This window comes from Haemaphysalis longicornis, unplaced genomic scaffold (genome assembly GCF_048455015.1).
Source record: "Haemaphysalis longicornis isolate Haplotype H1 unplaced genomic scaffold, Haemaphysalis longicornis Haplotype H1 scaffold_5, whole genome shotgun sequence".
Classification (NCBI taxonomy): Eukaryota; Metazoa; Arthropoda; class Arachnida; order Ixodida; family Ixodidae; genus Haemaphysalis; species Haemaphysalis longicornis.
The window spans coordinates 184963270-184986056 of record NW_027526385.1 but is presented as its reverse complement, the minus strand read 5'-3'; the positions used below and the strand labels follow the sequence as shown (position 1 = coordinate 184986056).

Below are 22787 nucleotides of genomic sequence, written 5' to 3'. Positions count from 1 at the left end.
GGAGGCGTGGGGAATGCACTCTTCGGCGGCATCAAGGATGTGCGCCGTGATGCGATCGCCTGCTTCCTCCACGTGTAGGTGTTTTATGGATGTTCGGTGTAGTTTAGATATTTCTGTGAATATACTACAGTTTGCTTTTGGTTCATTACACCCCTTGTGAGAAGATGGACTGCTTGGGCCTTTACTTATATGCGCAAGTGAATTTCGGAAGTGGTCACTGCCGTATGAGACCGTGCCCAGACCCCCCTTAAGCCATGGAAGGAGAATTGCCGCAACAATAGCCAAGTCAAGATGTGAGCATATATTGTGTCCTAGGGTACGGTATGTAGGCTGTTTTTGTTGAAAAGCATGCTCCAGAGGATGTTAGAAACGTTTCTATAGGGCGACCTCGGGCATCCTTCAGGCAGTAGTCCCAAAGAGAGTTGTACGCATTAAGGTCGCCTGTGAGGATGTATGGTTCGGGTAGCTGGTCACCTGTGTCTCGATGTCAAAACTCACAAGCGCAAAATCAGGAAAGATATAAATGAAGCATACCCTTATCAACGTAATAAATATTATCCTACGGATTGCTACACCCTCAAAAACAGTGTTTAAAGAGAGAGGGTGGCATGCTAAGGATTTCCAAGCGACAATGGCCACACCGCCTGAAGAGTATGCACAGCCTACCGTGTTCTTTCTGAACACCTTGTCCCTATTTAATAAATTTGTTTTTTGGAACTGATACTTGGCTGATTGGCATGCAGCATCTCATACACATCGTCAAGATATTTAAGCTGGCCTCTGCAGTTCCATGGGATGATGGTTTATGTTCCTATTATTTACGTTCAAGACGGGAGTGTCTGTGTTCATGTCTTGTCTTTCGGGGCTTGTAGTCTCGAAGGGGGCTTTTTGGGTATTGCTGTTGGCTTCGACGTCGGAGGCCGCTCCTTGCACTGCGTTGCAGGGAGGAACGGCCCCACATCTATGTCCTCGTCAGATGTCAGAGGGGTGCCTGCGGACCGGGCCCCTGGACTTGGCTCCGTTACTGGGACCCTTCGTTTTAGCCGCCACCACTGAGGGTGTTGGGGCACCAGCGGTGGCACGGGCGGTGTGGTGGTGGTGGGAGCCGATGCGGGGCCCCCGGTATGCATCCTCTCGGCACCTACCAAAGTACTGTAGGATGGGTAGGCAGCAGCGGGAGTAGCATTGGTGCCGACGGTGACGGTTAGCACCACAACCGCTGCTGCCTCCGCAAGCAGTGTGGTGACAGGTTGGGCTGCCTGAGGCAACCCAATGGGCGGCGGAACCAGGTCATCATCATCATCATCACCAGCCTAACTACGCCCACTGCAGGGCAAAGGCTTCTCTCATTATTCTCCAATTACCTCGGTCCTGTGCCAACGGTGATCAATTTATCCACGCAAACTTCTTGATCTCATCTGGCCATCCAACTTTCTGCCGCCCCCTGCAACGCTTGCCTTCTCTAAGGATCCACTGTGTTACCCTTTAATGACCAACGGTTATCTTGCCTTCGCATTACATGCCCTGCACACGTCCATTTCTTCTTCTTAATCTCTACCAATGCGTCCCTAACACGCGTTTGTTCCCTGACCCACTCCGCTCTCTTCTTTTTACTTAATGTTGCACCTATCATTTTCCGCTCCATTGCCCGCTGACTCGTACTGAACGTAAGTTGAACCCTCTTAGTGAGCCTCCAAGTTTCTGCCCCGTAAATGAATACCGGTAAGATGCAGCTGTCATACACTTTCTTCTTCCGCGACAATGGTAGGCTGCTGTTCATTATCTGAGAATGTCTGTCATATGCACTCCACCCCATTCTGATCCTTCTAATTATCTCTGCCTCATGGTTGGAATCTGGGGTCACAACTTGGCCTAAGTAGATATATTTTCTTACCACTTCCACTACCTCGCCCCCTATTCCAAACTGCTGTGCTGTCCCGAGGTTATTGATCATTGCTTTAGTTTTCTGCATATTAATTTTCAGGCCCACGGTTCTACTCTGTTCGTACAGTGCGGAAAACATGCTTTGCAATTCGTCTGCCGACGTAGCAAGAGAACGTCATCAGCAAATCTGAGGTTACTGAGGTTTCTTCATTAACCCTTACTCCCACCAGTTCAGATATCTTAACTTAGGCCCTGTGGAAACCTGGGTCCCTCAGGAAACCCCAGGTGACCTGCGTTGCCATATTTCCCCAGGGGTAAAGAGGCGAACCTCTTCCCCGCATCTGAGAAGGTGATGTTCTCAGTTACCTTGATATTGATTATCTTTTTTTCTAGTTGAAATTTTCTCATTGGCTTTAGTGTGCCGCGTGCGGCCCCTGGAAGTTGACACAAGACAGGCCATTGGATGGACAATTGACGCTCGGATTATCTTGTTCCACGCATTCTTCACAGGTTGTTCGGCAAGGGCAAGAACATGTACGGTGCCTGAACCGCTGGCACTTAAAATAGCGCCGTTGGTTCGGGATGTAGGGACGGATGGAGCATCGGAAAGACCAGCGTTTATGTCGTGGAAGTGCTGAACGGTCAAAGGTTACGATGGCGTGTATTGTGGGAATCTCCTTGTCTCTGCTGATTGTGATGCACCTCACGGCTGTGACGCCCTGATCCTTCAAGCGCGCAAGGGGATAGGTATTCGTTTCGTTCAGAAAATCTGGCTCGGGTATCCCACCTTAGGGGCTGTTGAGGCTCCGGTGGGGTGTGGCCCTGTATTTCAGATCAGCACGTCAAGTTTGAGCTAAAAGCTTCGTAGCCTGATGCTTTCACCAGTCCTATATTTTTTGGCATTATATGGTTTTCCAATTATGGCTTCATATTTTGGAATCAAGAAGGCTGATGTGATGTAAGAGGTTGGGTAGTGAGGGACTCCATGCCTAGAAAATGGAGAAAAAGTACCCTGTCCGGGAAAGGTTAAAGATGGCAATGGGGGAAAAAATACTTCGGTGCGGCCCCTTTTCAGGAACCGATCACGTTTGCGTGCGGGTGTTCGACAATACCATATGATATACTGTAAATGCACGGAACGGAGGTACATTTTTTATCACCCTTACCCTGATAGCTAAAGAGGTCCCGGAGCTCTGCCTGGTAAAGAGACACAGAGCCCATCCGCCGGTGCTTAACCTGGGCTCCTACGGCCACCGTTTGTTGTTTCTGCCCTTCACGTCAAAACTCCTCGCCACGGGGTAGATTATAGCGTGAGTATGGGGGCTCGGGGTCCGCGGTGTCGCCTATACCGTCACCAAGATTACTCAAAGTGCCCCGTTCTGGGCGCTATCTCTTCTTGACAGCACAAGAACTACGGTGCACCAGAAATACTTTTTTGTATCCTGCACAGGAGCATATGTGAACAGGGTTCAGCTCGTCAGTCGCCGCCACTTCACGCTCTACTAGCGCTGTCATGAAGTATTCTTTCCTCATTGCTGTCTCCTCTTTTATGAGCTTCGTTGGAAGTGGTCTTGGATGGAAGCCTGCAGAAATAGAACTACAGATATCTCAACGTGCATCACACCTGTCCTTAAGGCGACTTTTTCATAGCAAACACAGATGTAAATAATTCCAGGTCAAGTTTACTAACATCGTTTTTTCTTTTTACCCCATGACTCCTGAAGTTCTTCGCATCTCTTACAAATTCCTTTTTTAAAGTTTGGCAAGATCAGTGTTGCCGGAACTTCCCCGAAAAAGGAAACATCCTCCGCATGGATCATCACTAAGGATGATGTGGGTATCACCAATACTTAAAAAAGGACGCTGTTTGGCGTTTTTTTAGGCATCACGACGCGATGGGGGGAAAAAACTGACCTTCGTCGTCTCCAAATACGTAATTGCACAGTTATCAGTGAAAGAAAAAAAAATGGGCCTACTCCCCACGAGGGGGGACTCGAGTAAATGCGTCGCGTAGGGGGTGGGTGTATTGCGTTAATGTTGGTGTTTGGGGGGTGGTGGTGGGGTGATAGTGAATGTTTTAACTATTAATGCTTATTACTATTATTTATTATTATTTCTATCATATATTAATTATTACTTTCGTGATTTTGCGACTCGAGTCCCCCCTCGTGGACAGACGGGCCCAATTTTTCTTTTTTTTGTGACGCCAGAAGTGAAGGCAAGGAGTAGGTTGTTGTAAGTCGTTATTATTTATTTGTTGCTGTTGTCGTTGTATTGGACGCTGAGAACGACGGCTTCGTGGTCGCTAAAGTGTACTGTTAAGGGATCTTTAAGCAGTGGTCGTGCGTTGCAACAACTGGTGAAGACGAGATCGATGCAACTGCTGCCCTGTACCAGCAGCTTCTTGACGTAGTTTGAATGAGTCAAGAATATAAGGCGCGTTCGTACCCTTTGATTCTGTGTCGCTTTTGTGGCGCAGTGGAAAGAGCACCATGTACCTCGCGTTCCACCCACAGGGTCGTGGGATCAAAACCAGGCGCCGATAACTATTATTTTTTTATATACTGTAGGGGGAGGGGTGGGGACCTGTTGTTGAGAGCGAGGAGGGTAGCGTGATGCGGTAGAGGAGGAGTGGGGGAGAGGGCGCACCTGCACGCTTAGCTGTTGCGGACGGACGGCGGACGCTACATGTGAGTTAAAGAAATGCTCTGCATTTAAAACTCCATGGCCAGGATTGCGTCTCGAGAGCAGTTAAGCATTTGACGAATGCAGCAGGGTACGCGGTGGCGTCTATAATGATAAGCGACGCATAGGCGTGACGACATGGCTCCCAGTTGTGCCTATGTGCGGACCGTCCAAATTTCATTTTTTTTTTTTTTGGTCTCGACGCGAATGATCCGCTGATCACTGAGTATTGGGTTTCCATGTCTATTACTGCGACTACAACAATGCGATCTATAAATAGCTGCACATCGAGTAGCCGTGTTCCCGTTTCCAGTTCGTGACGCGTAGTTGAGACAAGTGGCTTGGTGGTCGGACGAATCATTTGTTCCCCCACATATTAGTGCGATCCATGTATATCCGGAGTTTTTGCTAAATATGTAACGTCGTCTAGCTATCGGATGTGAAAGCGGTCGTCTGTATGAGTGCCAGAATAGAGAAACAGACCCTATTATCCTGCATAGGCAAAACTTACTTCGGCATTGATTAGCAAGTTAGAGTTGCTAGTTGCTAGACGGACAGTGAAATACAGCGGGGTTTTACAGCAGTTGCAGCATTGTCATAGCTTTGGTGCATGAGGCAAGTATGTACCGAGTGCAAAAGGTAATTGGAAGACGCTTAGATGTAGCCAGAATTTTCCATTTGCAGTTGCTCTCGTCAGCAACTAAGGCGTTTTTCTCGTCTATTAAACATATAAATATTCACTACGCTTGGAAATCGACGCTGGTTACTGTCAGTAACACCTGCCTTATTCTTGCAGCACTTTAACTCTTTCATTGGCCGTTACTACCTCGCCAATAGTTTATTCACCACAGCGTATTACGTCACCTCACCGGGAAGCGTTTTTCCCTTGCGCTTCGCCAGTCCTTGCCATTACCAGCCGCTCGAATAACCCTAGGTGTTTTTCTTATATTTAACCTCGATCTTTTCCCTGTAACACAATGTAAAAAACCCAGTGACTGCAATCATTTGGGTTTTAGAAATCTAAAACTGTCCCCAGCCATATGCGCGAAATGGGAACGACCACGCCATTGCGGCGGATTAACCACATAGCAAAGATATTAAATGTTTACTTTCGGCTTCCCTTTACACCTTATAGATCGCCGGGGACGAACATTTGTTCCGCATTTGTGCCCACGGCACAAACTCCGCCACAGTCAATCAACTTGAAGATCAATGGTTGCCCGAGAAGACTAACGACCGTATTTTAGTCCCTATTTTGCTCCCTTTTGCCTAAGAGTGTGCAGGCTTAATGGTCTTTGCTCTACAGTGCGGTCCAAAACGGCTTGGCAGTGCTGGGGTATGGATGCTCGCTCTCTTCTGGAATCCGCTTTCAGTGTGGGGATAAGGTGGCCTCCCAGCTCTGTAGTGCCTCCCCCTTGCACCACTGTGGCAAGCTGCTCAAATTATTGAATTTCCCCATTCTGGGATGGAGGAAACCTACCACGTGCGCATTCAGCGTTGCTGCGGTTGCTCTGACATACGTATGGGTAGGATGACGGCGGACGGTTGTTACGTGCTTGGCCCTGGCTGCTGCAGGTCAGATTATCGTCGATGTCGTGGGAACGCTGACCGGGCACCGGTCGACGTGTGTTGATAAAGAGAAATTGAAGCCTGAGTCGCTTGTACGTGCAGCGTGGATCGATGTTGCCGCCTTCACCGCAGTATTTGCAAAGCGGTGGACTCTCAGAGGCTCCTGAGATATCGGTCTTTGGGCGGAGTGTTGCACCACAATGGGTCGGGCGGGCGACCATGGACCGCGTTATGAAGGTTCCTGCTGGCTAGTAGCAACAAGCGGGATTGGGCGGAGTACAATAGCAGCGCACGCCATACCGTGCGGCTCGTGGGGTGGTTCGGTAGACGTAGTGTTACCAGTTCTTGTATCACTTCTTCGCGTATCACGTGATACGCGAAGAAGTGATGCAAGAACTGGTGCAACGATGGCGCAACCCCAAGTAGCGTCATTGAGTGATGTACATCACTCAATGACGCTACTTGGGGTTGCGCCATCGTTAGGAAACGTTTCCGTAGCTCCTCATGGTCTACTGCGTGGGTGGTCTCCCATAGTGTATCGCAGCTGATGAAGCCTGTACCGATAGTTTCTGGAACCAGGGTATTCACAGGGTTATCGTACTGCCTCTTACGAATCTCTAGCGTTTGCTTCATCGCGACCGATTCAGACGCGAGTGAGGGCACACCTGTTTAGGGGCTTTTAAACCAGGCAAGATAACAGATTTTGCGGTAGCCGTCGCATTAAAAAGTATAATTTTTTCTTTCCTAATCTCCGGGTCCGCATGGCGAAATAATCTCTCCATCTTAAAAAAAAGGCCACGATCCACCCTTTTAAGGTTTTTCGTTCTCATGTCAAGCAAAACCTCAGCTTAATTCCTCCTCATAAAAGTATTTAAGGTCTTGAGAAGCTCGATTTTGAATTGAGTTCGAGTGGTCCGGAATCTCATCTGGTTCTCGAACCAAGGGCGAGGTGCAATTTTTTAATACCGGAGCGCATTCCGAAAATTTCGTTCGCCGTCCCACCTGTTTGAGATCCGGGCGCACTTCATCTACTTCTACCATTCTTCTGGGTGTTTAGCGGATGTTCCTCGGAGCGATGGCGGTTCCGGGGAGGCTTCAGGAAGACCGGTAGTGTTCCTCTAGCCCATGGTGTAGGTTTCAGCGGAAGTTTTATGGGTGGTTCTGGTGGAAGACCAAACTCGGGTGGTGAATCTTGCAGTCAGCGACTGGCTCTAGTTGGACTGTATTGGCGGCATCCATACGGCGTAGGAAGCATACAGGGAGCGTACCCAGCACCTCACCAGATGTCATGTATCGAAGGATGATGCAGGTTTCGTGCACGAACAAACGTTTAATGGAGCAAACTTGTCCTCTGCTAATAACTCAAGGAATATACAAACGCTAAAGGAACCGTCAACAAAGTGATGCGTGCAGGCTAGTGTCATCAAATTAAAAATCACAGCATTAACCCTGCGAGCATGTATCTTCATCCGCAGTTTTTCCAGAGTAATTAAAGCAACGAGAACAACGGTGGTAAAAGTAGAACATTCTTGTACAGTGACAAGAGGGCAGTACACTCTCCCAGAAAAATTAGATAGCGTGCGCGGCATTCCAAAAGAGTGAACGATACACGCGTTTTGCTTCAACCTAAGATAATACAACCGGTCGCGGATAGGCAATAAAAACAAAACACTTGCGGAAACAAACAATGCATCGTTCACGCCAATATAGAAATCTAAGAAATTGCATGAAGTTGTAGATTCAGGGCCTTGAAAATATTTAAAATTTATTCAATGCGTATCCCCCCACAACCCAGTATGAGGCACCTTGAGCAATCTTGGTGACGGTATCGGTGACACCGTGGACCCCGAGCCCCCAAACATAAGATGGAACCAACCGTGGCGATGAGTTTTAATGTTAAGGGTGGAAACCTCAAACGGTGGCCGTCGGAGCCAAGGTCAAGCAACGGCAGATGGGCTCCCTGTCTGTTTACCAGTCTGGGAGCTCCGGTACCTCTCTTGGTATGACGGTAACACGAGCGAAGAAAGTACCGCCGTCCGCTGCCTAATGTTAAGCATACAGTATTTCCTAACCCCCCTGCCCAATCGAAACCTGATCGGTTGCTGAAAAGGGTCCACATCGAAGTCTCTTTTCCTCCATTGCCTTCGATCTCTCCCAAAGCACGATAATTTCGCGCGCTTTTTGATGGAAGCCCTTGACAAGTCAAAGCCCATCACCTCCAAGTCTGTCTTTTGATTTCCAAGTTTCTTGAACGCCTCATCGGTAATTTACACAATGCTAAGAAGCTCACAACGGGAGAAGTCCTCATTGGACAAGAAAAGAAACTCCAATAGTATAACATCATCAAGCAAAAGCGCATGGCCCATATTGACCTCAAGATCGCTCCCCGCCGCACCCTTAATAGCTGTGAGGGCGTTATCTCTGATCGTGATCTAATAAGTGAGACCGAAGCCGATCTGTTCGAGGGCCTTCTAGATGAGGGCGCGACGACAGTGAGGCGAATAACTATACGCCGAAACAACGAAATCATAGCAACCAAGCACAATCGTTACGTTTTACCACTCAACACTTCCTGAGTCGGTCAAGGCAGACTGTGAGATATTCGGTCCGGCCCTATACCAAACCTACGTCGCTATTTGAAGTGTCAGCGGTTTGGGCACGGCACATCTTGCCGTGGTAAACTGATGTGCACAAAATGGGGGCCACAAGATCACCCAACCGACAATTGTGAATCCCAGAGCTTCGCTTGTGCGAACTGCCAAGGACCGCACGCTGCCTACAATAGGAGTTGTGAAATGTGTAAACAAGAAAAGCAGATCATTACTTTGAAGGTCAACGAGAACATCACCTGCCCAGAGTGGTGAAAGAGGTTCGCATATATCCCTCTGGGAAAGTACACCGACGCAGCTCGCCGGGGTGCGGAGCGGCGTCTGGTTTGGGCAGGGACACAGCACTGCCAGTCAGACTTGGTCCCGCCCACCCCCCAGGTTGCCTAAGGCAGCCTAACTCGGCACCACAAGGCCGGGCCAGCCCGAAGCGGTTGCGGTGGCATCAAGCACCGAAGGGACTGCTCCTCCCACCTCTGCTTCCCCGGTTCCCACTACATCTGCGGGCACTGTGGAGATGCAAGTCGAGAGACCCTCCGTGGCTGTCAACCTTGCCGCACCGCCACTCATGGCGCTCCTACCGCCCGCGGTGGTGACGGCTGAAAGGAAGGGCACCAGCAACGGTGCAAAGTCTGGGGGGTCTGGTCCGCCGGGTACATCCCCCACCCTGAAATGTGACGAGGAGATGGATGTGGAATCTTTCCTTTCTGCTTCACACCGAAAGAGTGGGTCACCTCATCCAAACCTCCAGAAAGGCCGAAAACACCCCCTCCGAGGGTTCAAGGGACACTGAACTGAATTTGTCAAGCACCCGTTTTGGCTTGCACTGGGTAGACTGGCATAAATTAGCACACTTTTCATCGTTTATCCGGTTGACATGTCTGTAATTATTTTACAAAGTGCGAAAGAAGAAAGACTACCATGCGCGGTTTGTGGCGGCTGCACAAACTAAAGGCTGTGACGACGGGAGGAGACGCACCGTGATTGGACGATGCCCAAGGTTAGCAACCAAACAAGTTTCGGTTTCGGTGCTGTAAAACAACGTGCTTGACATGCGATGGCATCGTTGGGTGGGCATTCTCAATATCTCAGTAATCGCCGTACCGCGCTTCTGCCATGCTGTCGGCGTAAAATGCATAAGATAAGCCTCCCAGGACGGCTTGGAATCGTTGCAATCACTAGCCGAGGCCTACGCAGTGGCTGAACGCCCTCCGCGTCCCCGCAGACGCTCAAATGCCATGCGCTGTTCCCCCATTATTGGAGCTTGCATCACTCATGTCTCTATCATAAAAAGCGTGTTCCCACAGGCCAAAGGGTCTGTTGATTCTGGCTTTTGCCCACTGCCCGCAAGCAGTCGGTGCTTATGGCAACAGCACGCCAATGAGAACTCGCTGGCGCGCCAGTGTCAGCCTGCGCGCGTTCTCTGAACTACTTCGTGGAGCAATGAACGTTGCGGAACAAAAAAAGGTGAACTCAGTATAGGAAACATCGGCGGAAAACGAAAAAGTTACTTTACAAAAAAAATTGCGCCCACCTCCCCGCAAGGGGAACCCTGTGTAGATGCGACGCATCGTGTGGTTCACTTGGTGTTTCCGTTGGATTGGTTCTGCAATCGCGTGAAACGCGTCAGGAACGCGTATGATTATGTTTTATGATTAATATTCTGTTTTATTGGCCAAACTTGGTCAATCTCTCTAAGTGATATGCTTGGGGCTTCGCTGTCGTAACGACCTTTACTCCGTCATTGTTGCTGTAAATGGGAGCTTCTTTTGTTTTATTGCAAGTGTTAATCATTGCAGCATCATGCGTTGTATGAGTAGCTTCTTGGCGTAGTTTGAATGCGTCAAGGATATAAAGCGCGTTCGAGGCGTTTGATTCTGTCGCGGTTTTGTGGCGGAGTGGGAAGACCCCCATGTACCTCGCGTTCCGCCCACAGGGTCATGGGATCGAAGCCGGGCGCCGCTACTGTTATTTTTTTTATAGTGTAGGGGGAGGGGTGCCGACGGACAACGCTGTATGGAGGGACAAGGCGAGTGAATGAGATGCAGTCGCATCTAAAAACCTTTACTCGCGGGGATTCGAACTCGTGACTTGCAAAACAATTGCAATGACATACCTAGCGCTCCAGACCAATCGGCCACGGGCGAGCGCTGCCGAGCTTGTAAATACAAGGTATATAGTGTATAACCAGTTTACACTTTTATTTAGTGTTAGCATTTCAAGCAGCTTAGGTGACTATTTGTTGCATTGCGGTCGTGCAGTAAGCATCTCCAAAGTCTCCACAGTATCTCACATCTAGAAATTGCATTTCTTAGACGGGAAAGCGTTCGCAGATGCGTAGTCGTGCTGCTGACCGCTGTGCTTGTTCGCCCAGCACAAGAAATCTTCCCGCACCCTAGTTTTACGCTTTACGGTAAAAGTATCAGTGGATTTTATTTCCTTAGTACGTATATTGAGTTCGCTGACTTTGCTCCCGCCTTCAAGGGGCCTTATATTTTCCTACTGGCGCACCAGTCAGCGAAGCGTCGCATGTGCGCTTGTGCAGCGCTTGTGTGAAGCGACGTTGACTTGGAGCTAGATACAGTGTACAAACTAACGAAGTAAAGAACCGCACATTGTTCCGTTCACAAACGTGTCCTGGCTTCGTTTCAACTGAGCGAACGAATTACGGCTACCCGTCGGCGGCCGGCGGACGAAACGCTGGGCCGACCGACTCTATCTGAAGGCCGCGGAGCCGTGCAGTAGCGCAGCCAATTGCCAGCTCATCTCCTCCCGACGTCACACGAAAACGCCACAGAAAATGGGCGAGGATGCAGAGAGGAGGACAGCATTTTAAACTGATTTTTCTACTAAATAAATTTGCGTAAACGCGCTCAGGGTGGTCGAAACAGGGCCTTAGGAACTCCGGACTTCAATTTGCGCTAGTAATCCTGCAATGTTAACAAATCCCTTCAGTATCCCTTTCAAGCCCCGAAAGACCATACATAAACAACCCACTCTAGTAGCTCTGAACAGTTCTTAATGGAAAACGAAAACATAATCCAATGTAACTGCAGAGCCCTTCTTAAAAATCTGGATGATGTCTATGAACTCCTGCATTCCAATCAGCCAAGTATGATGTGTCTCCAATAAACCCGTTTAAACTCCAGGAAAACGAATTCTTGAATACTTACATGGTATTTAGGAAGGACAGGGATCCTGGTGGAACATCTTCAGGCTGTGTGGCCATCATTTCCCGAAAATCCTTGGCGTGCCACACTGTCCAACTACATACCATCCTACATGCGGGGGTAGTTAGAACCATAATCTTTAATATGCTTATAACAACATGCTCTCTTTCCATCCCTCGTGACTAGCAGCTCTCAAACTTAGATTTCGAGGGTCTGGAAGATCGGTTTCCCGAACCTTTTATTCTCGTATGCGACCTGAATGCACACAATTCCCTTTGGGACTCTGCTCGCACGGATGCCCGAGGCCACCTCATTGAAAAATTCTTAAGATTGTCGGGAGCATGCCTTTTCAACAAGAAACAACTTACATACTATAACATAGGACACAACTAACTCTTATCTTAACTGGGCCGTTGGTTCTGCAGTTCTCCGTTTTTGTATTGAGTTGGGCGTGGGCACAGACCCATGTGGTAGTGACCATTTCCCCACTTCACTAACATATATAGGTACAGTTCCAAGCAGTCTATCTTCCCATAAGATGTTCAATGAAGCAAGAGCAAACTCTAATACATTTACAGAGACATCCAAACTACAGCACACAGCCATAGCAAACTTACACGAAAATGACGCCGCCAAACTCCTCACGGCGTACATCCTCGACGCTTGCCAAAAGTCCATTCTTTAGGCTTCCGGTGCGTCGCGCAACCCAAGGAGGCCCCGGTGGAATAAGGACTGCAGGCAAGCGCGAGAAACCCAGACCAAAGCGTGGGGTTACCTTTTCCGGTACCCCACATCGGATAATCTCATTTCTTTTAAATGTGCAAAGACTTTTGGAAAGCGTGTGCGTGGTAAGCGAAAAGGAAGAGTTGGCGTGCCTTCCTCACTTCCATCAAGTGGTACAGAGACACACACACAAGGTCTGCACACGAATACGAAAACTAAAAGGACAACAGACCCACAGTCTGCCCCTTCTAAGGGCTACAGGGAACACACTCGTAGACCAGGCTAACACACTCGCACAACCCTTCCAACACGTGTTCGGTTCAGCACACAACACAAACACTTTCATGCAACACAAAACATCTGCAGAAAAGAAGCCCTTACGTGACAAGAAGTCCAATTCTGCTTACAACACTGAATTCACACTTCATGAGCTGGAGGTTACTCTTCCCACTTGTAAGCCTTCAGCTTCTTGGGCAGACAGCATTTCATTCACTATGATAGAACACCTACATGCAGACACTCTTGAGACACTCCTACACCTATACAACCAGATATGGCTTTCGGGGCAGCTTCCATGGTCTTGGAGGGAGGCCATAGTTGTGGCCTTTCCAAAAGGTGGGAAAGACCCTTCCTCTCCCACCAGCTATAGACCCATTGCCCTTACAAGCTGCCGGTGTAAGCTCCTCGAAAAGATAAGCCGTAGTATCGTGTCTTTTTTGGAGTCAACGTTCTTCTCGAGGGCTGCCAGGCAAGCTTCAGCACGGCGCATACACCAATGATCAGCTGGTTGATTTAGAATCATACATAAAAGAGCCTTTGTACACAAGTTGTACTGCATGACTATTTTTGATATCGAGAAAGCTTATGATACGGCATGGCGTTACGGCATTCTTGCTGCCTTAAAATCCTGGGGTGTAATAGGTAATATGTTCAACGCTCCTGGTAGTTACTTGTCCAAATGAACATTTCGTGTCACAGTCGGGTCGGCACTTTCAAATTTCACATTCAAGAAAATGGCGTACCTCAAGGCGGAGTTTTGAGCTTCACGTTGTTTAAAATCAAGATGAATTCTTTTCGGAAAGCATTGCCTCCATCAATTTCCTGTTTAGTCTATGTGGATGATGTAGAAATATATTTTAAATCTTGTAACATGTCCATATGTGAAAGTCAGGTCCAGCTTGGGGTAAATATATTTCTCGCTGAGCAGACGAAAATGGTTTCCACTTAATCCTGTAAAAGTACCTGTGTCGTATACTCTAGTAGACGCGTTGTAAGGCCCGATTATGAAATAAATCTCAATGGTGACCCAATTCCTGTTAAAAAATAACACAAGTTTTTGGGTGTAGTGATGGACGAAAAGGTAACATTCATCTCTCACATAAAGAAACTCAAACGAAAAATTACACCATCTTCCCATAAGGGAACCCTGAGTAGTATGCGAAGAAGCTATGGGGTCGACTCAATTTACCATTAGTTTTCAGTTCGCCGTTTCTGTCGGTGCTCATTAGCATCATGATGCGCTACTTCGCTTCGCCTCTTCTTGACGGCGCGCACCATCTGAATGAGTGAAGGACATAAGGCGCGTTCGTAGCACATGATCCCGTGTCACTTTGCACCGCCGTGGGTAGAGCGCCACGTACCTCCCGTTGTGGCCAGAAAGTCGTGGGATCGAAACCGGGCACCGCCGCGACAATGGCACATTTTTTAACGGGAGATGAGACAAGGAGAGTAGAGGAGAGGGAGGAGGGTGCGCATGCGCAGTGGACTGCGGACGGCGGCAGAGACAGGGAGGAAGGAATGCAGCCCCGACCATAAGCTGCTTCGCATCTAAAAATGTCTAAAAACAATGAATATTCTGAAAGTCCTATCTCACCAATCTTACGGTCCAGATAAACAACTCCTTCTGCGCCTTTATACCGCTTTGGTTTGGTCTCGCTTGGATTAAGGAAGTGTTGTCTACGGGTCGGCCACAAAAGCAGCACTAAAAACGCTCGACCCAGTGCTGCTGCACTTAGGGCTTCGCCTCTCCTCTTCTGCTTTCCATACAAGCCCTTTCTAAAGCCTGCATGTGGAATGCGACAAATAGTGCCTGGAATACCAGCGAACTTCTTTCAAAATCTCATCAATCGATAACTACCCTTTTATACCTGTTTTTAACGATACATCCACATCACAGCTGTTTCTAAATCGCCCATCGCTTTCTCTGCTTTCCTCACTTAGGATGAGAGGGGAAGCTTCTGAACTGTCAATCACTTTTTGAACACGGTCTAAACATCTACCATTGACCTTATAGCCCCCTGGCGTTCCGGCCTGTATCGTGTGAGGTGTGCTTTACACAATTACAGAAAAGCAGGGTACCACAAATCGCGATTTTGCCGCATTTTCACTATCTGCAGCAAAAATACCAGGCTGCACAATTTTTAGCGGTGCATCAAAAACTACCATCGCGGTTTCTGTGGTGCCAATGGACCCAACTTTAGGTCCTCTACACCAACGCATCTAATTACGAGCATCTTCACGGCAGAAGCGTATGGCATTTTTGTTGTTGCTGGTCAGATTGTTCAACATCACTTTGAAAAAAGTCCATCATCTACACAGATTCACTCACCGTTGTACGCGTGTTATCCTAAAAGCGTTCCAAGATCACGTGGTAAATGTACTCTTATGTTAAAATAAATCTTAAAAGACTTTATGTCAGCTTGGGCCAAAAATTGCAAAGTGATTATATTTTGGTACTGGGTTACTGTGGGTTTGCAGGAAATGAGACAATATGATGTATATATTGCATGGGCCCGCAACTAGCAAGGTTGCTAAGGGTCGAGATGATGTGTTGCAAATCAAAGTGTATTCCCTTCTTGGTAAATAAAGTTGAATTCAATTGAAAGGCGATTATTGCTCTTTACCTCAAAGGCGCAATTCATACAATCATGCTTCAAAGGATACTTCGCTAGTCCCCCTGATCTGCGAACTGCGTGGCAAATATTTACAGCTACCTACCCTCGATGCTCACATACTGCACACCCACCGCCGCTATTAAAGCTGTTGCGACTGACAAAATCTAACCTCCGATGAAATTAAAAAAGCTGAAGCCAGCCTTCTGCTCTTTTATACTTAATCGAACCACGAGGAAACTAACCTTGAGAGCCCTGACCATGCTTTTTATATAGGTCACATTGCAATCTGGAGTACGTTAGGGTTCTATGGAGTCGTTACCGCCGGCAGCAAGCCATAACCATTGTAGACATCCGCGCAAAAACTGGACCCTGCTGTTGTCACCGGAAAGGCCACATATACAAACAATCAAGCAGAAACAGCGTCGTACAGGGCAACCGGACATCCGCTTTATGTAGCCATTGGGACTACTGTTAAGTTCGGGCTCCGCATGTAATTAATTAAGGCCGCCGGGGGCTCATGCATCCGCGTCGCCTTCGCTGGTAGCTGCTTTCCCGGGTCCCTTATAGGTAGCCGCACGGACGCCAAGTTCGGAGACGCGGAGAGCGTGTGTTGTGCTCGTCCTTTTGTGTGTCAAAGGACGGGGGCGATTAGCCTGAGTATCTCTGTCGCGTCGGAGGTGGCTGGGTCATTCGGCATAACAAGCTCACTGGAAGCCAGATTATCGTATCTCTTAGTGTTGAAAACGCGCGCGGTGTAAGTTTTTAAATCTTCGACTCCGGCGGCGGTGGCGGTCGTCGTTGACGGGTCAATCGCCTCGGAGACCACCGAGTGGGCCTGAAGCGCGTCTTCCGGTGGGACTGGCGGCAGGCGGCGGCGCCCTTCGTCTGGGAGGGAATTAGCAACCCTCATTGTCCCGCCGCGCACGCAGACGGATGGCGTCTTGGGAGGCGCCGCGCGGAGGGAGATCAGTCGCGCCAGGACCGCTCCGGGCCCTCGGCTTGGCTTTTGTGCAGATGCCGCCCGCTGAACGTAATGTGTGTCCACTTAGGCCACAGATGTCCTGTGTTAGCTTGTCGGGTGCTATGGCGTTCGTGGGAAACGCACTATGAGTGTGTAAGAGAGAGTGTTAGTTCACGTGACCGCAGGGGGGACATGTGTGTGATTGGCTGGTTCCTGTGGCCAATCAATGGTTTGTAATAATTGTTTTGAAAGGCTTTTCTCTCTTTCTTGAAAGCCCCCTTTTTGGAGGCGGGGTTTTTGCTATCAAAACCGGAGTGTTGGGTTTTGTCGAGGGTCGGTCGAGAGGGGATCTAGTTCAGTATAGATCTCGGCCGAACAGGCTGCTGCTGTCAGAGTGACAATGTCACCGTCACTCTGACCTGATGTAAAGTTGGGGTAATGTAAATAGTGTAAATAAACCTAATATCCAGCAAGGAAGGCAGTCCTCATCCCTCACCCGCTCCAAGCATCGGTCGTCGGTCATCGGAGCGAGTCGAGATCGTCCTCTCGGCTCGCGCATCAAAAGAACATCACTATTTCGTCTGCATCGGTCACTAAGAAGATGCAGAGGCGAAATTTAACTACTACCACCCGCTTTTAACTACTTCGCATCCCCCGCCGTCGCCGACAAATAAATTTCAGAAACAAGATAACCCACACATCGCGGTGTCGCATTGGGGTTCTAACACGGCCATGGCGACGACTTCTCAAAAGACAGTGGAAAGTTCAAACTTCCTTACATTTTCGGTCAGGTCAGAAATCATCCGGTGACGATAACTAATCAGGAGCCCTCCACTGCGGCAACCAGCATATACCAGGTATTTATTAGGGGTATTAAGAGCGCCCTCAAATTAACTGCAAAATACACTTATTCAAAAGGGATCGACACAGATAATATAGGATGTGTACGACCATTGTAGAAACCTCACTGTGGAGAATGCGGATCCTATCGTTCAACTGACGGGTTCCTCAACAATGAAATCATCCATGTGGATTCTGTTGCGGCTACGTAAAGGTGACCTCCGACGGATAGGTGCTCTTTTCAGATCCTCTCGCATACAAACATTTTGCCACGACACAACGCATGTAGGAAGTGCCTGCTCCAGTTCCGCATGGCAAACATGGCTCTAGAGATCCAGAAGTTCTTACTGTCAACAAGAGTAAAGATCCGTTTCTCCGAAGTCCGGTGTCGATCAGGAACCCAATCGCCCGGGCTCCGGTTGATGTGGCAGGAGGCTGGCAGGGCGATGGTGTTGAAGTTCTTGGAGGTGGCGGTTGAATTGACGAACTCGAGGCGTTGAAGTTAATTAAGTGAAACGGAAGTTTATGTACAGCTATTTACAGTAGGATAACTGGGAACATGAGTAATAAAAAGAAAAAAACTTCAAACTGCAGCTAGACGCTAGCTCCAAGTGCGCACAAATCACTTGAGCTTCTCAACTTCGTCTAACTCTCCTATTCTCGGAGCGTACACAAACCGCTCGAGAAACAACGGCTGAGACCCTGTCTCGCCGCAAGATCCGTCTAGTTGCCCGGTACGGCGCTCCACCCTAAACCTCCGACGCGATCTTAACCTCGACTAGGGGGCTCACAACTCCCAACCTAGTGTTAATGGTCGAGACTCCTTGTCCCGCCAGGAACTGGCAGCTCAGCGCTCAGACAAGAACAATTTCCAACGGCCGAATTCGGCCTTATAAAACCTCGAGATCACCCTCTCTCGGGAATGCCCCTGTAGCGTTCGTACACGCGTATGGGAGTGCCCGAATTCACGTAGACAGCTGTCACTCAGCACGTAACGGAATATTCAACGAGGCGCCACTATCTTCGGGTCAACGGCACGCTTGCAGACGAGCAAGTTCGGGCGACCCCGCGGAGTTAAAGCGAAAGACGGCGACAGTGCGTCATGCTGACCAGGGCGCGACAACAATGGAGACGCCCGTAATCCCCCCCCCCCCTCCGCGCTCTAGCCGACGTTCCTCGAATTCGGCGGCGCCGTCTTCTTCTCGAGGGGGGATTAACCCTGAGGTATGCGGTGGGCCAGACGATTTGTCTCCCGTGTGCGCCGTGACGAATTATCGTCGACTGCTCTGTAGTGTTGGCAGTGCTACGTCGTTAGACAGGGCGGCGGGTTCCCACGCGCAGCCCGGGCGCCTGGCCGCTAATCTCATAAGTGGACCTTACAACTCCCCCTTTTAAGAGGGTTACTGGACCTCTTGGTTCAGTCAATCCGAAAAGAATTTAAAAGGGCCACTCGTTTCGCCTGTCTTTCAGCAATAACAGCGGAACAAAAAACAAACAAAAAAACACGTGGAAGGAGCTAGGTATAACCACAACTGAGCCCCCTTCTGTTTCTGCAGTACAGCTGATCCGACCTCTCTCTCACCTAAGCTACAAACACAACCTATTCACTAGCCGTTCAACAGGGACGGAATACTCTAGCAAACCGAAAACACACCAAGACATTGCTAAAAACACTAAGTGCGTGTAAAAAGAAATTGGCTCGTGTCTCCGGGGCGCGTAAACGGCGCGAACAATGAGGCAACTCAACCCTTACCACTGATGCGCGCTATAACTGCAAACACGCACAAACATTCCGGCACTCGACAACAAGCACAAAATTAATAAGGAGTAGCAAAGAACACGGGCAATTCTGCAGTCAACGAAAATAAAACGTTAAGACAGTTTGCATTGCCACTATGCGCACGCGCGCAAATGTCCTCCTTGACGGCGTAGCGTGATAACGTTCATTCCAGAATGTTCGGCTGTGCTTTCGCTCAATTGCGGTGCACAGAAAGTTCGGTTCGGTGCGCGGATCGGTCCATTGGGTGCACGGATCGAACACCCCCCAAGGCATCTCGTCGCGCACAACCACGGCACACACACACACCACCAACGAAAAAGGACGGGTGAACGGGAACGTTCACGTCTTTCGTGGCGGTGTTAAGGCTGGGAGGCAATTCAATGATGACCCCCCAAGTAACTTTGTGAAGGCGCGACAGTGCGTCCGCGTTCGCGTTGTTTGCTCCCTTCCTGTGAGAAACCACAACGTTGTAGAATTGCAAGGCTAATGCCCACATTGACAATTCAGCCCCATGAGGCGTACAGGTCGTCAGGTAAGACCGAGGGTTATGGTCAGACACGACATTGACTTCTGCCCCAAAAACCAAATAATCAAACTTTTTAAATGCCCAAATAATGGCAAACGCCTCGCGCTCGATGGTTGACCAGCGGGTTTGGGTTGGAGTGAAACGATGGCTGGCAAAAGCGATTGGCTTTTCGCGGCCCTCTTTCCCCATCTCCGCCAGACATGCCCCGGCTCCCACCTCAGACGCGTCAGTAAACCGCCAATAAGGCTGGTGCGGGTCAGGGGTGTTTAGCGCGGCGGCTGAGCAAAGGGACTCCTTTAGCTGCTCGAACGCCCGCTCGGCCTCGCTACTCCAAGGAATCGGGTTCGGTACACCCCGCTTTGTCAGGGACGTTAGCGGCTCCGCTACCTCCGCGTAGTTGTTGACGTACTCCCGGTAATACCCGCAAAGGCTAAGGAGGCTTCGAAGTTCCTTCTTAGTCTTTGGATGCACGAGACCTCTGATTGCGGCCAGCTTTTCCGGATCGGGACCGTGCGTTCCGTGCCCACTACGTGGCCGAGGTACTTAATGTGGCCCTGAGCTACCTGGCACTTCTCAACGCTCGCCTTTAACCTCGCGTCCATCAACAAGCCGAGGATAGTGTCCACGTGCCTAAGGTGTTCCTCCCATGAAGAGAAGACGGCAATGTCATACAGATAGGCCGCGGCGTAGGACCGGTGTTTGGCGAGCAACGTGTTCATCATCCTCTGAAATGTTGCTGCCGCATTTCTGAGACCAAACGGCATGACGCGCCACGCGTACTGCCCGTCGTGCGTGACGAAGGCGGTTAGGTGCTGGCGCTCCAGCGCTACCGGCACCTGCCAGTAGCCCCTCCGCAAGTCTATGACTGTGATAAACCTCGAGTGACCCACTTTCAGGATCAGCTCCTGCGGTGGAGTCATAGGAAATGCATCGGTGCGAGTCACGGCATTTAGTCTGCGGTAGTCAATACACATTCTCCACGACCCATCTTTTTTTCCGACGCAAACGACCGGGTGAGCATGCTCACTTTCCACTGGGTAAATGAGGCCCAATTCTAACAGTTCGTCTACCTGGTGGGTGACTTCTTTTCTGAGCAGCTCGAGAACACGGTAAGGCAAAGCCCTCTTTGGCTCATAACTTCCCTGCAGCTCGATTCGGTGTTGCCCCACCGCGGCGAGTCCTGGCGTTCCATCGAACAGGTCGGCGTGTTTTGCAAATACGCTTTCAATTTCAGAGCCCTCTCGCTCACTTAAGTGTGACAAGTCCTCGATCGGTAAGGGGAGGGTACTTCGACACGGCGGCATAAAGCGCGGGGCACACTCTACGTCCCCAAACTCGCTATCTTTATCGAACACTACCCCCACGTGACTGACGCGACAGTAGTAAGGCCGCAGGCGGTTCTCGTGCCCCTCCGAAGTTCTATTTTATCCCATGTCGAGACGGTATGAATGCTGCCTCTCCTGTGCAACAACCGTGAATGGGCCCAACCATCTCGGGGCGTGTTACGTTTACCCTCCGTGTTGAACAAAAGGACCTGTTCACCCACGCTGAACGTTTTGTTACACGCGGTTCTATTGTACGCCTGCGCGTAGCTGCCCTGGCCTGCGCTGGACGTGGGCCCCGCCTCTCCCGCCGCTACCTCTAGCTGCTCGCGCAGCTGCCGTAGGTATTTCGCTGGCTCCTCTTTTAATGTGCCCGGTACAGGCAGTTCCCCTGTCCAACTGTGCTGGAGGATCGCCAGCGGTCCTGTGGGGTTCCTGCCATATAGCATGCAAAACGGGGCGACTCCGGTTGTGTCGTGCGGAACCTCTCGGTAGGCCCACAACACGAACGGTACTAGTCTATCCCAGTTCCTTGGATCCTTCTCAATGACGTGAAACAGCATACTCTTAAGTACCCTATTCCAACGCTCCACCGTCCCATTGCTCTCCGGGTGTTCCGGTGTCGAGAAGCATGGCGCGCAGCCCAACCTTTCCAAAAAGCTTTGTGTCAGTTGGGACGTGAAGTTAGTACCCTGGTCAGAGCATATTAACTCAGGGATGCCAGTCCTGCCGAATATTGTCAGGAGAGCCTCGCAAGTTGCTTTCGCCGTAAGTGACCGCAGGCACACGACTTCGGCCCAGCGTGTGCAGAGGTCCACCAGACAGAGCGCACACTTGTGCCCCAGACCCGACGGTACGTCCAGGGGACCGATGATGTCCACGTTTACTACCTGGAATGGGTGGTCGGGCCTTGTTAGGGGAACAATAGGGACCCGGTCGCTGAGCCATCTATCTGCCCTGATTTGGAAGCCATGACATGTTTGGCAGTGATGGGATACGTCTGCCTCTAGGCCGGGCCAGAAAAAGCTATATTTTATCCTAGCCTTCGTCTTTTTGGGGCCTAAGTGCCCTCCCCATAGTGACTCGTGGGCCAGCAAAAGTACCTCCTCGTGTCTCTCTGAGGGCAGCACAAGTTGCGTTACTTTCGCGCCGGCTAAAGTGTCCCTATGAAACAGCAACCCGTCAGAGACAAACATGCCGGCTTTCCCTCTTTTCGCGTCGGCCCAAGCTTTCTAGGATGTCATCAGCCAGCTGAGATGCCAGTAGCCTTGCCCGTGGGCCCTTAACTTCGACTACCTCATCAATCTCCTCGGCCGGAGCTTCGGGTGCCGTCTCTCCCGTAATCTCACACACGGCAGCCGCCGGTTCCGAGATCGCCCCGGTGCCGACCTCGCAGTCCCCACTTGAGGGGACGAAAGTTTCAACCGTGCTGTTCGCCTCCCGTTTGGGGTGACATTTCGTCAGCAGATACCCAATCTTCTCTTGAAAGCAAACAGTCTAGTCCCTCGGCGAGATTGGTGGTGACAGCACAGATTAGCTGCACCTTGGGGCTCCCGACCACCGACACGGCCTGCCTCAAACTCGCAGGCAGGCTCTGACCGCTCTCGCGCTAACCGACTCGCCAAATGCTGGAACTAGCCTGATGGTGCCCGATGGCTGCATAGCGTCCTGTGGGACTAGACTTTCTCGTACCACCGTAACTTCGCTTCCCGTGTCGACCGTCGCTGTAACTGTCTTGCCTGCACAGTCGAGTTCCACGTGCTGTAGTCTAGACTTTCTCAGCTCATCAATGCTTCCGAGCGCATTTACCTCGGCCACGAGAATTCG

General features: G+C 50.0%; 1 protein-coding gene across 1 annotated transcript; it reads right to left on the bottom strand.

Moving 5' to 3' along the window:
* Window positions 1-845: 845 nt before the first annotated feature.
* LOC144140043 (uncharacterized) lies at window positions 846-22622 on the bottom strand. The gene is made up of 4 exons (XM_077672251.1): window positions 22575-22622; window positions 21554-22192; window positions 19513-20130; window positions 846-932 (listed from the first exon to the last, which is right to left on the bottom strand). Exons 1-4 carry the CDS (start codon window positions 22620-22622, stop codon window positions 846-848), a joined length of 1392 nt encoding a protein of 463 aa, XP_077528377.1.
* Window positions 22623-22787: the final 165 nt, after the last annotated feature.

Excerpts from the sequence above, each read along its gene's own strand:
- LOC144140043 (XM_077672251.1), bottom strand. The coding sequence starts at position 22,622 with ATGCAGCCATCGGGCACCATCAGGCTAGTTCCAGCATTTGGCGAGTCG. Across the intron at positions 22,193-22,574 it reads TTCCAGCATTTGGCGAGTCG|AAAGCTTGGGCCGACGCGAA; the intron begins GTTAGCGCGAGA and ends ATGACATCCTAG. Across the intron at positions 20,131-21,553 it reads ACCCGGAGAGCAATGGGACG|CTGGCCGCAATCAGAGGTCT; the intron begins GTGGAGCGTTGG and ends GATCCGGAAAAG.